The 12,800-nt window shown below is 45.4% G+C and overlaps 1 protein-coding gene across 1 annotated transcript in view; it reads right to left on the bottom strand.

Moving 5' to 3' along the window:
* DHRS12 (dehydrogenase/reductase 12) overlaps positions 1-12,800 on the bottom strand; it is a gene marked incomplete at its 5' end in the record, with an annotated part of 42,344 nt that overhangs the window by 16,586 nt on the left and 12,958 nt on the right. Inside the window, 1 exon segment of the mRNA XM_014590061.2 lies at positions 12,627-12,708. Coding sequence (XP_014445547.1) covers positions 12,627-12,708 — 82 coding nt within the window.

The raw sequence follows: 12,800 nt of genomic DNA, 5'->3' as shown, positions 1-12,800 counted from the left end.
CAGTCTGGCTATGATGTGCCTTGGAGAAGATCTTCTTGGGTTGATTCTATTAGGGGTCCTTTGTATTTCTCGAGTCTGGATATTTGAATGCCTCTCTAGATTTGGAAAGTTTTCTTCCAAGATTTTATGGAATAGATTATCAATGCCCTTATTAGTTTTCTCACCTTCTGGGATATAAATTAGCCAGATGTTTGGGTGCTTAATTCTGTCTAGTATTTCTTGTATAGTATTCTTGTTTTTTTGGTTTTTTCCTAAATCAGAGGTTTTGCCTTCAATATCCGAGATTCAATTTTCTGCATGGACTCATCTGCTTTTAATACTTTTGAGGGAAGTTTCGATTTCCTGAATGACAGCCTTCATCTCTAATAGCTCCATTTGATTCTTTTTTATGGTGTGTATTTCCTCTTTCAGGACATGGAAGAACTTCAGCACCTCCTGAAGCTCATTGTCTCTTTTCTTCTGCATCTTCTGGAGGTCATTATTTTTCAGCTCTTGCATCTCGTTTAGTTTTGTCACTACAAATATTCTGAATTCTTTATCAGGCATTTCCAAGAGTTCTACAATACTGTCTGTGGATGATGAGCAATTGTTCTTTTCCCTTAGGGAGAGATATTTTCTTGGTTTCTCATGTTTCTTGTGCCTCCGCGGTGGTTTCTGGTCATTCTGTGACAAAAATCTCTCCTCCATTGTACTTCACAATGTGGTATCCACAGAAAGAGATTACTAATTCAGATTTATAAAAAGAAATTTCTTCCTTAAAGTAAGAGGTTCAATAAGCATTGAGAATTTCAGTGACTCTTGTCAGAGTATTTTGGGAGTCTAGAAGAAAGAGTTTAGAGCTTCCCTATTTTCTCTCTTTCTATCTATCTCTCTGTCCCTGGTGAGCACATGTGCCCTGTAACAACCCCTCCAAAAATATTGGAATTAGAGAATCCCAAAGAGGTCCAGTGACTTCTCCAAGGTCCTGGCAAGTCCATACAAAGTGAACAGATGGCAAATCTCCCTTTTCTTGAGTCATTAAACCACACTGAGCCCCAGCCAACACCAAGGAGCATGAATGTATTCCTATTTATGTGTAAGTACAATTTTATGCCAATTTATTTGTAAGTCATTGTTCCCTCAGTGAGCAGTGCCAGCTGCTCCTTGCCCAGCTCATGCAGACCCAACCACAGGCCTGCCATTAACACATGAGCCTGTCACTGTCCTGCCCCCAACATCCTTCAACATAGGCTTTCCCACCGAATTAGAGCAAAAACCTCCTCAGTCTGATGTAGCAGATTTCTTGGAGACATTCCCTGTCCCCTCTCCTTTGGGGTAGGCCCTGCATGCATCTTATTGTAAAAAAACATATAACTGCATCTTTTCCCCGAGCCAGTCACTGTACTTGTCCCACGTGGCCATGACCCAGGAGTAGAATGGATTGAGCCAGGGTGGGACATCTAATCCAAACTGTGCCAGTCAAACCTTCCTCTCACAACTGAGGAAATGGGACCCTTAGGGTAAGGAGGAGTTGACGTAGTGGCAGCCATATGTGACCCATATGCATGGAGGCACAGAGAGGCTGCCCTCCGAGGGAAGCGGGTGAAGCAGTCATGATGAGTGTCTGAGGACAACAGGCTCAGAGAAATGGAAGTCTACCCAGCTGCTGACAGCACTCCATCCTGCCACTGACCCTCCCAAAGCCCAGCAGTGTCTCTGCCACTGAGTTCTGTGAGATCTGCCTTTGGAGCCCATTGATACATTATGTTTACTCTGCTCAAGTGGGTTCCTGCTACTTAGAAGAAAACAACCCCTAAGACATTTAACTTGTCTCCTTTAGAAAGTCCACCAGTTCTCCTGGAATAATCGGCTCCCTTTTAAAATAAGAATGTGGCCAGGCATTGTTGGAAATGACTAATGGGAACCTTTAGTCATTCATATCTTTTTATCTTTTTTTTTTTTTTTTTGAGAGGTTTTCACTATAGGGCACATGCGCTCGCCAGACAGACAGACAGACAGAAAGCGAGAAATCACCCTCCAGGGGGGGATGGCCACGCCACAATCCCCTCTCCTCCATTCTCCTCTTGGGATCCTGGGCACGCACGCACACGCACCCAGCGTGAGTTTTAAGCCACCGGGTTCGGGACGCGAACCGCGGTCGACTACGTGGGAGTCCAGCGACATAGCCATTATGCTAACTGCTGGTTCCCAGTCATTCACATCTTAGTGCAAACCAGTTCAGTAACTTCCTTTCATCCAAGACTACCTAGCTAGAATCAGGGACACTTAGGGGATTCAGCATTTTGATGAGAGAGAGAGAGAGACAAAAAAAAAAAAAAAAAAGAGGTATTTTAGAGTATGGGCTCCCAGGGGAGGGAAGGTCTGGGTGTAGAGAAAGTAGCTTCAGTTACTGGAAAATTTGCTGAAGGTTAGTCTTGTTCCCAGTAATAAGGAAAATAATTCATTATCATAGGACTCATTAGTATTTTTAATTTACACAATGCCTTCCTTCTCATTATGTCGATGGAGGTTCATTATGAGAAAGAGATTTCAGAGTGGAATTTATGTTGGACATTGTCTTCTAAATATGGCAACGAGGATGTTTATTACATGGGTACATGACTTGAAGCAAATCTCTCTGTATAAACTAATTAAGAAGGGATGTAAAACTGTGTCAAGCCCGCGTAATACTGAAGGAGAGATGCTGGGTGTTGTCGAGTGCATGATTTTAGCAGTGCCTCAACAACACTCACAGTGCTTCTGACCTCACAAAATTCTTGGTATGATAGATTTTAGTAGAAAGTGATTAGAATTTCTATTAAGAAACTTTTGGGACCAGCAGTTAGCGTAATGGCTATGTCGCCGGACTCCCACGTAGTCGACCGTGGTTCGAGTCCCGGATTGGAGTCTTGGATTGGAGTCAGAAAGTGGTAAGGGTAAATTGGGCCTTCCCCCTACCCTCAACCTCAACGCATCCCTCTTTATCCAGTTCTACCCATGTAATACGTACTTATCAAGGGCCTGCTAAATACCAGACCTAGTGCTAAGTGCTAAGGATCCCTTATGGTGCTCACCAGGCAGTACCAGGCATTAGACATCTTATGTGACACACCTACACTCACAACTGAGGTTCACGCTTATGCCATAAGAGTGAAGATGCTATGAGTACATGGGGTGGGGTAGGGTGGGTGGTGTCAGGGCCCACATCATCAATGAAGTGGCATTTCAGCGAGGATTTTGTGGAGCAGCAGGAACAAGCAGTCAGGAGGCTAGAGAGGACTGGGGATGGGAAGGACTGTGATGCAGGCCTGAGCATAGCCTCTGCAAAGAGATCTTTAGGTTGGAGAGTTCAATCAGGATGGCCGCAGCTGAGTGAGCAAAGTGGAAATGGAGCAAGGGAAGGCTGGGGCCTCCAAGGCCAATGTCAAAGACACTAAACTTGCCTGAAACCAAGGAATGAATTTAAGCAGAAAGAAACAAAATAGTATGTTTAGGGTCACTCTGTCAGCTCTGTGGAGGAAGCCTCTGATGGGAAGCCAGGCCCAAGTAGACACAGAGAGCCCGGCCCTTGCATTATCGATCAAACTACATCGTGCTGGTCAAGGTGGCTTGGGCAGGGTGGTAGCAGTGGAGTTGAAGGGAAGGGGACAGACTGGAGAAAAATTATGGAGGTTACCTGAAGCCATGATAATTGACTGGACACAGGAGGAGAGGAAGGAAAGGTGCCAAGTATGGCCAAAGGATGGAATCATGCCGGCCACCCAGGTGGGATAATGAGAGAAGGGGCAGATCAGCAAGGAAAGGTTAGGGTTTCGGTTTTGGACATGCTGGGTTTGAAGTGCTTAAGGTCTGATCTGGGAGCTCGGAAGAAAGATCTGGGCCGAATGGAGATCCTTGAAAGCCAGGGCACGCGATGGCATTAAGGCCTTGGGCAAGAATGACATCCTGAGAGAGAGTGTGCAGAGGGAGAGGAGAAGAGAGCCCAGATTTGGGCTGGGAGGAATCTCAGCCAGTAAGCAGGGGGAGGAGAAAGAGCAGAGAGAGGAGGAGCCACACCTCAAAGAGCTGAACCTCAGTCCCCACAGACAGCACACCAGGTGAGTGTGGGCGGTCATGCCCAGAGCTACTGTGCAGGTATGTGAGAATGGAGGCACACCCTCTGATTCAGCAACACAGGAGTCGCAGGTGACCTCAATGACAGTTGCCCATGGTCATGGAGAAAGTCGGTACTGGACTGGGTTGCAGGAAGCAGGGCAAGTGAGGAAGTGAGGGGCGGGGCTGTGCTAGAGCTGCACTGGCTCCTCCTCCCCAGCACCGGGTCAGTGCCTCAGGCTGGTGTAGCGAGCCAGTGTTCCCAGTGTGAAGGGCCTGGATTTCACAAGCTGTCACACCAGGGGGATTCTAGGTGAGGAAACCTGCTTCATACCAGGGAGGATTCAAGTGTGGGCACCTGGGTCTCCATTCGCTCAAAGGACAAAGGTGCATGGATGGCTAGGTTTTTAAAGGTGTATTTATTGAGAGAGAAGGGGACACCCCCTACAGGGTCCCCATGCCACAATCCACGCCCAGCTCCAGGCAGCCCAAATCTCGGGCAGGTGCACAACACTCCTCTGACCCTGGGTGCTCAGGCAGGTCCCAGTGTTGGGAGTTGCCAGGGATGGTAGCCCTGGTTAGACAAATATAGATCAGAGAACTAGCCTGGAACACAAAGAAACTTCAAGGAGGGATGATATGACCATCTGTATTACACACAATAACACCCTGCAGCATGAGACTTAGAAGAAACAAGAATGAAGAACAAGCTAAAGAAAAAAATTAATAGGTCGAAGGACATCTAAGGGCATGTGTGTTAGAATAAACGAAGGCTCTATCAATAAAACAGGATAAAAGGCGCCTCTGGAACAGCCAGTGCTGTTTGCCTCCCTGGGCAATGGCCCCTTCTGTCTGTGGCGTACAGCTCTAGCTCCCTCAGTAAACTTTGTGCTCAGCCTGTCTACTTGTCTTTCAACTCTTTGCTGCGACGGGCACACGTGGACCTCGAATTTCTCAGCCTAACACAAGCACTCAAAACCAGGACCTTTCCCTTGTGGGTCAGTTGTGTTACCACTGCACCACCACCTGGCCCAGAGATTCGGTGATGGTGGTGGTAGTTTTCTTTTTGCCAGAGGGCATCTGTGCTCACCAGACAGACAGAGAGCGAGCGAGAGGAGAAAGTGCCCCCCATGGGGCATGGTCACACCACAATCCTTTCTCCATTCCTCCTTCCTTTTGGGATTTTGGACACACATGCACACACCCAGCTGTGTTTCTCAAGCCTCTGGGTTCAAAATGTAGGATCCAAGGGAACCAGCAGTTAGCGTAATGGCTGTGTCGCTGGACTCCCACGTAGTCGACCGCGGTTTGCGTCCTGGACCCAGTGGCTTAAAACTCACGCCGGGCGCGTGTGTGTGCGTGCCCAAGATCCTGAGAGGAGAATGGAGGAGAAGGGATTGCGGCGTGACCATACCCCTGGGGGGTGATTTCTCGTTTTCTATCTCTATGTCTCTGTCTGTCTGTCTGGCGAGTGCACGCGCCCTATAGTGAAAAACCTCTCAAAAAAAAGTAGGATCCGACCTGGCTGCCTTAAAACCCAGGCCATGGAGGAAGCCCAAGATTGGGGTTTTAAACTCCCCCAAGTGAATGCCTGTTAGTGATACCAATACTAACCAAGTCCCAGCACATACGCAGATAAGGGGCCTTGGCTGACTTACTGGCCAAAAGACCTAGAAGAGCAGTCACCACAGACCCCCACGGAGGGCCCACCACTGCCCAGGGGCTGTAGCCGCTCAGACCTGCCCTGGAAGTGTGTGTGTGGGGGGCTGCCTAGGAGGCTGCACAAAGTAGCCCAGGGTGCTCAGGGCTGGGAGGCTTTTGGGTTTCATCAAAAGCAGCCTGGATAGCTGGCAGAAAACCCAAGCCAATAGACAGATGATCTCCAACTTCTGAGCTTAATTCTCTCTTCTTAGGAAGGCCCCCGTGCAGGTTAATACCAAGAGCCTCACCAGAGCTTGAAGTCCTTCCCACTTCTGGTCTGAGGAGCTCCAGACCCCACCAGCCTCCCTGGGGTCTGAAACCTGCCTGCCTCCCTGTGAGCTGAAGAGGATACATTGACTCTAGGAGCTCGCTGATTACTGAGGGAGTGTGCCCAAAACAGTCATAATAAATAATCTGCTACTCAACAAGAAAGGGCTCACTCCCTGCCAGGCATTGTGCTCAAAGGAACACTGTTTCCTTTCTTTTTTTTTCTTGTAGATATATTATTATACTATAATAATTATAATATAATTATACTAATGATAAAATTATAATATATATATTTACATACAGTGAAATTCTTTGTGCATGTATACACGCCTCTTATGAGTTCTGACTGATGCGGACTTGGGTACCTCTGCATTCAACTGCGGTGTGATCAGAACGGTTCATCACCCCACCCTCTTACAGTCACACACATTCCCCCTGAAGTCACATCCTCCTCCCGCCTCTAACCCCCCCGCCTCCCGCAGTCACTGATCTGCTCTTAGTCCCTATAGGTTTGTCTTCTCCAGAATGTCACTTAAATAGAATCATGCAGTCTGCACCTCTGATGCACTTAAGATTCATTCACAGTGTCACATACGTCAATATTTTGCTCTCTTTTATTGCCGAACAGTATTCCGTTGTATGGAAGTAGCACGGTTTATTCACCAGTTGAAGGACATCTGGGCTGTTTCTGGTTTGGGGCAATTATGAATAAAGCTGCTATAAACATTCGTGTGCATGGTTTTACAGGAACACAAGTTATATCTCTTGGGTGAATAACTCACAACTCTCTTAAATGCTCATCTCTGGCTATAAAAATATCATTAGTCCCTTTTACAGAATGGAAAGTCAAGCTTGGAGAGATTTAAGCAACTTGCACATTGTCACATAACTAGTGAAGCTGGACTATGAGGCCAGTCACACTCACTTGCATAGTTCAGCCAACATGGTTTGAGCCCCTCCTAAGAGTCAGGCAGAATCCAACCTCTGGACGGGTGGTTTCAACTGTGCTAAGATAGGCACACAGAGGGTGCTATGGTACCCAAAGGGGAGCACCACACCAGGCTTGGGTGGGGAACCAGCCCAACAGAGTCACGGAGGACCGATAATATTTACCAGGTAGAGGACAACCCAGACAGAGGAGCAGTAGGGACCAAAGCAAGAGGTGGTACTGCTAGTGACATGTTCCAGAAATAGCAGACTGCCAAAGGACCTCTGTAGGAAAACAGTGGGAAATATATTTAGACAGGTAGGTGAGATTCACTAACAAAGGACTTCAGTTCCAGATTAAGGAATGTGGATGTTAAAACAGTACTAGCTACCATTTCCACAGTGCTTCCCATTTCCCAGGTACTGGGCCTCTGTGAGAATCTTAACGGTTTGTGAGCTGGAAGGAGATCTTAGGAACAAAACAGTGCATGAGTAAAACTCAGAGTAAAGGTTGTGACAAGTAAATGCCCAGCACCAAATATATCCTATGTCTAAGAAAGGATCCTACCCTGAGAGTATTATTCTCTGCATTCCACTAAGACTTCAGACCTACCTCCTCCATGGATGGAAAGAGAACTTTCCACATGGTTAGTGAAATTGTTTGTGTGTCTAATTCTTCTCCAGACCAGGAACTCCTTTAACTTCTGAACACTCATCATTGGCTACAGCATATGGTATATAGTAGGCCCTTTATAAATACTTACAGAACAAATGAGGTGCTTTGGTTCATGAAATACTTTTCATTAATAAATAGTTATCACACAGAATTCTATTTCCACATAAAATGTAAGAAAAACACACCCTTGTAAAATCTACCAATAATTTCATTGTTTGACAATATTCACTCTCTCTTCACCACCTCCACAGAAGGACACTTCTCTGATGCTTGATTTGGGACTCATGTTGATCAACTGGATGTTGGCAGATGTAATATAAGCAGGAGGATTGGAACTGTCTGCACACTTGGGCTTTTATAGTTGTCAGGAGAACACACTCTGGCCAATCTAGTGGTCCTAGGAGGATGCAAGACATTTGGAACATAATCCAAACCCAACTTGCAGCTTAGAGACACTCAGCTGAGGCCGCTGAGATAAGCCCAACCCACCAACCTGTAGAAGAATCAGCAAAAGATACATGCTTATTATGGTATGTCCTGAGATTTTGGAGTTGTTTGTTATGTAGCAATAGCTGACGGATACAACCTAACACTAAAATTCCCCCAACTATAATGTCCTTTGTTTAGGAAGATGAGTTACAAACTCTGGTTTCAGACCATCTCAGTTTCCTCATCTGTAAAAACCTATACAATTACTATGGAGATTGAATGAAAAAATAGAATACATACACACACGCACACACACACACATATAAATATATAGCTATAGCACCGCCCTGGTACATGGAAAGTTCTCCATCTGTGCCATTATTATTCAGTTGTTTTTTGGACCTTGGGTCTGAGTGTTGAACAGCAGTTATCACTGTGGGCGGGGACATGCTAGTGAAGAGAGTTCCAGAACGCCAATAATGACATTTATTGTAGACTGCTGTATGTCCTCCTGAAACGACCTCAGGTGAACTTCCCCACCTTCTGCTAAAGAACTGAGGCACCACTGCCTGTTTATTACAGTCAATTAACCAGTGACACAGCTGTCCTGGTGGAGGTAGAATCAGTGTCCTCGTCTTGTGTCCTGTGCCGTGAGAGGCTAAGACGTGGGTGAGAGTTTTAATCTGCTAACGCTAGGCTGTGGCAGGCTGCCAGCAGAGCACTTAGCACAGCTCGCCTCCTGCCCATCTGTCTTCACTCCTCATGGACTCTCAGTGCCGTTGAATGCTAACAGGCAAAATGTACCTAACTAGAGAAGACCCCATACACAGGGGTGAGAGCAGAAACCAAGCAGAAACTGTCTCCTGTGAGCTCTTCACCTCCATGGCTCATCTACCCACAAACCTACCAAGACAGTTCATTTTTGTCCCACAGCAGGATAGACTATGAAAGCCTTTTTGTACCGCACCCACCCCTGCAAAAGGTCAAGGAGAATTACGTCCAGCCCTTATCTAATTCATATAATATGATGTCTCAACAAAGAGTCTTGTGCAGGCATGGGCTCTGAAAGGATCTCACACAGAATCCATCAGCTTCTGAGCCCTTAGAACCTGGTGATAAATTCTGCAAATACCAGTGTTTGCACTGTCCTCAGAATATCGGGAACCTACTGATGTCTAGATGGGGCTAGCAAATGTTTCTGGAGGCCCAACGGAATCTCCGAAAATAGAAAACAACCTATTCCACATTACATAATTGGGCTGGGAAAACATGTTTTATATTAGAAAGGCAGCCAACAATTTCCCAGGACTCAGACAGAGGTCTGGGTTTTTCATTTGGCCCTGAACCTGCTTAAGAACGACAATATTTTAACCTCTCTACAGCCCCACATCCCTCAAACAATGACACCGTGAGCTGCCCCCTCCATGGCTGGCATTCCTCTTGGTATACTGTGCTATGTCTTTCACTTCAGAGCTAATGATAAATAACAAAGCACGAGAATTATCATGCTTCTTGGAGAGGTGGGAAAGATCAATAAAATGTTTCTAACACAAATAGGAAATGAAAATGAAGTGATAGCAAGGAGCAGGCCAGAGCCTCACCAAGGTGCAACATAGGTGGCTGTATAATCCAGAAAGCAGGCCCTTGAGCATCTGTGAGGCCAGTCCACATTTCAAGTATTGCAAAGGCCTCCAGATTACCCTCCTTTTAATCTTCACCAAAAACCTCTGGCTCCACCAAGCACTATCCCCACTCTGGCTCAGCCACTTCTGGCGTAGCTAGTCACAGCGGTCCCAGAGCTCCTCAACCCTTCCTTTGCAATAACACAGTGACTGACGGGTGTGAGGGAGGAGACACTGGAGTTGGTGGAACTGTGTGCTGTTATGAACGTGAGCTGTAGAGGTAGTTGGACTGAGGTTCAAATTCTGGTGCCTCTACCTTGACTTTGGGCGAGCTACATAACCTCTCTCGGTCTCTTCATCTGAAATACACAGGAATACCCTCACCACAGGGCAGTCTTGAGGGTTAAATGACATACATATGTGTATAACACTCACTAGTGCCCAGCAGGTCTGAAACACTCAGCAGAGTTTTGTGGGATGATAGATAAGCCACAAAGTCAGGTTCACCCTGAGCAGTTGCAGAAAGCCCTGAGCTTCAAAGGGCTTTGTGCGTGGCTTAATATTCTGTTGTCACTGTATTGAAATCCTTAGTAATTTTGAACATGGAGCACCATATTATCCTCTGGCGCGGGGCTTTGCAAAGTTTACAGTCAGACTTGCTGAGCAGCCACCTGGGAGGCCAGCTGTGGTCCTAGGAGTCTGCCACACTCCAGCATGACCCTACATTTTCGTATTTTTGGTAATTTCAGTAAATATCTCATGTGGAAAAAAGTCAAAGATGGAAATATTTTATATTAAATCTGTGTCATTTCATAGCAGGCTTCCAGGCATTTTTTATTTTAATTTTTATTTATTTATTAAAAAAATATTTTTAACTTTATTTATTTTAATTTGACTGGAGAGGGACAGACTAAGAGAGAGAAAGAGAGAAAGCAAGCCGCCAGGTCCAGGACTCGAACCACAGTTGGCCACATGGGAGTCCAGCACCCTTAACCACCATGCCACCTGCTGGCCTGTCCAGGTACTTGTTTTTAAAATGCAACCCCACCACTAGGGAGAAAATTTCTTCCCCATTCCTAACTTTTACTTCTTCAGGAATGCAATTAGGGTGATTCTGTCCTTCCTAGCCCCTCATCAGTCCATGGGAGAAGAGAAGAGAGCCCTTATTATTATTATTTTGAAATTATGATCTCTGACCTACAATAACCCTTGTACACTTTTGCAGGATACAGTATGGTTTTCCAAAACATGCATATAGTGTGTAATAATCAAATCAAGGATATAGACATATTATCTTCAACATTTAGCATTACACAATGTTGTACACATTCCATAACAGTTCTCCTAGTTTAAAAATATTTTTATGAGGGACCAGTATAATGGTTACATTGCTGGACTCCCACGCAGTCGACCATGGTTCGAATCCCAGACCTGGTGGCTTAAAACTCATGCAGGGCGCATGTGCGTGCGTGCCCAAGATCACGAGAGGAGAATGGAGGAGAAGGGATTGCTGCGAGGCCATCTCCCCAGGGGTGATTTCTCACTTTTTGTCTCTCTATATCTCTTTGGCAAGTGCAAGCACCTTATAGCAAAAATCTCTCCTGAAAAAAAAAATTACGAAAGTACATATTGAATTGTCAGCAACATGTTTACTTAGCTGTAATATACAGCTCCATAACCTATTTCACTTGTTCACCTGCATTCTCCTGTCTGTTGCTCATTTTCTTCCAAGCCCCTCCTTCTTCGGAGCTTCTGGTATCTACCTGTGCTCTTGGAGCATTTTTTAAAAGTAAATTTTATAGATTTGGAGACAATGAACAGGGCATGCCCACTCTGCTCCTTCCTTTCTTCTCTTCCTGGGAAGGAAATGGAGGTGAGTCCAAGGTGATCGGGTAGATGGATCTTTCTAACCCTTATGTTCAATATTCGGAAACCATTTGGCTCTCACACGGGGCCATGCCCTTCAACTCACCTGATCATAACAATAGTGACATTTTGGTTTTCATCAGTTATTCTATTGTCTTAGCCTTCAATCTATTCAGTTCTTAAGTGAGAAGAGGATTGCTATTTAATGGATACCTCAATGACCCCAACAACTACATGAACTCTTGCAATTTGTCTTGTGACCTAGGACAATACTTAATTGAAACAGCTCAATAAAAGTTTAACTTACTACAAGCAAGTGTTGTAGGTACTAGGGAGGCTCTTAGACGCATTGTATCTCCAAGCTGAATGGCACCAAGATAATCAACTCCAGACCCCTTGGTTCAAGGAGAAGGCCCAAAGAGGTTAACGTCTCATTCGTTGGTTCTGGAAATTGTGTATCAGATTTACCTAGAAGACTTGTTAGAAGGGATTTAATTCTCAGCTCCCTCTGGAGTTTCATATTGAGTAGATTTGGGGGAGGGACCCCAAAATGTACCTGACTACTAGGTTCCCAGGTGATGCTAATGCTGCTAGTCTGGGGACCCCACTTTGAGAGCCACTGGCCTGACCAACTGTTTCAAACTGTTCTTACAGAGCAGGGACTGGAGCCCACATATCCTGTTCTCCAGCCAAATGGCCTTTTTGGTTCATCTTCTTGTCGAATGGTTTCACTTTACTCAGCTCTGGCCAGAAGTTCACTTGGCTGCAGTTTTTATGTTTGTACTATCCACTGGAGCTGAACTTGCTTTCCTCTCCAAGATAATGTCTACACTGAGCCTTGAGCTTCCTAGAAAAAGAATGTGTTAGCAATACTAAGTATTTCTGGCACTAGCACGTAGTATAAGAAACATGAAAAGAGAGAATGTTTTATGAAGAAAATAAACGCAATTTAAAGATAAATGCCAAGGACCCAAAAAGTTGATCCATCGTTTTTAATCCTTCGACAGTTCACTTACGTCTGTCTTCATTTTGTGGAAACAAACAAGAAAACTGCTTGCACTTACCTAGGGTATTGGTAGCAAAGTTCTTTTCAAGTCCATCTTCTGTGAGCTCTCTTTCATTGACCATGCAACCTGCATTATTGATCTAGAAATTACAGTTCCCATTTCAAAATAATGAAAAATAGGGCTAAGGACTTGTTTCCAAACCCCACACCTGTACCACCTCCAGTCTCAAAA

This window comes from Tupaia chinensis, unplaced genomic scaffold (genome assembly GCF_000334495.1).
Source record: "Tupaia chinensis unplaced genomic scaffold, TupChi_1.0 Scaffold000402_1, whole genome shotgun sequence".
NCBI lineage: Eukaryota > Metazoa > Chordata > Mammalia > Scandentia > Tupaiidae > Tupaia > Tupaia belangeri.
This window is presented reverse-complemented; position numbering and strand designations above follow the sequence as displayed.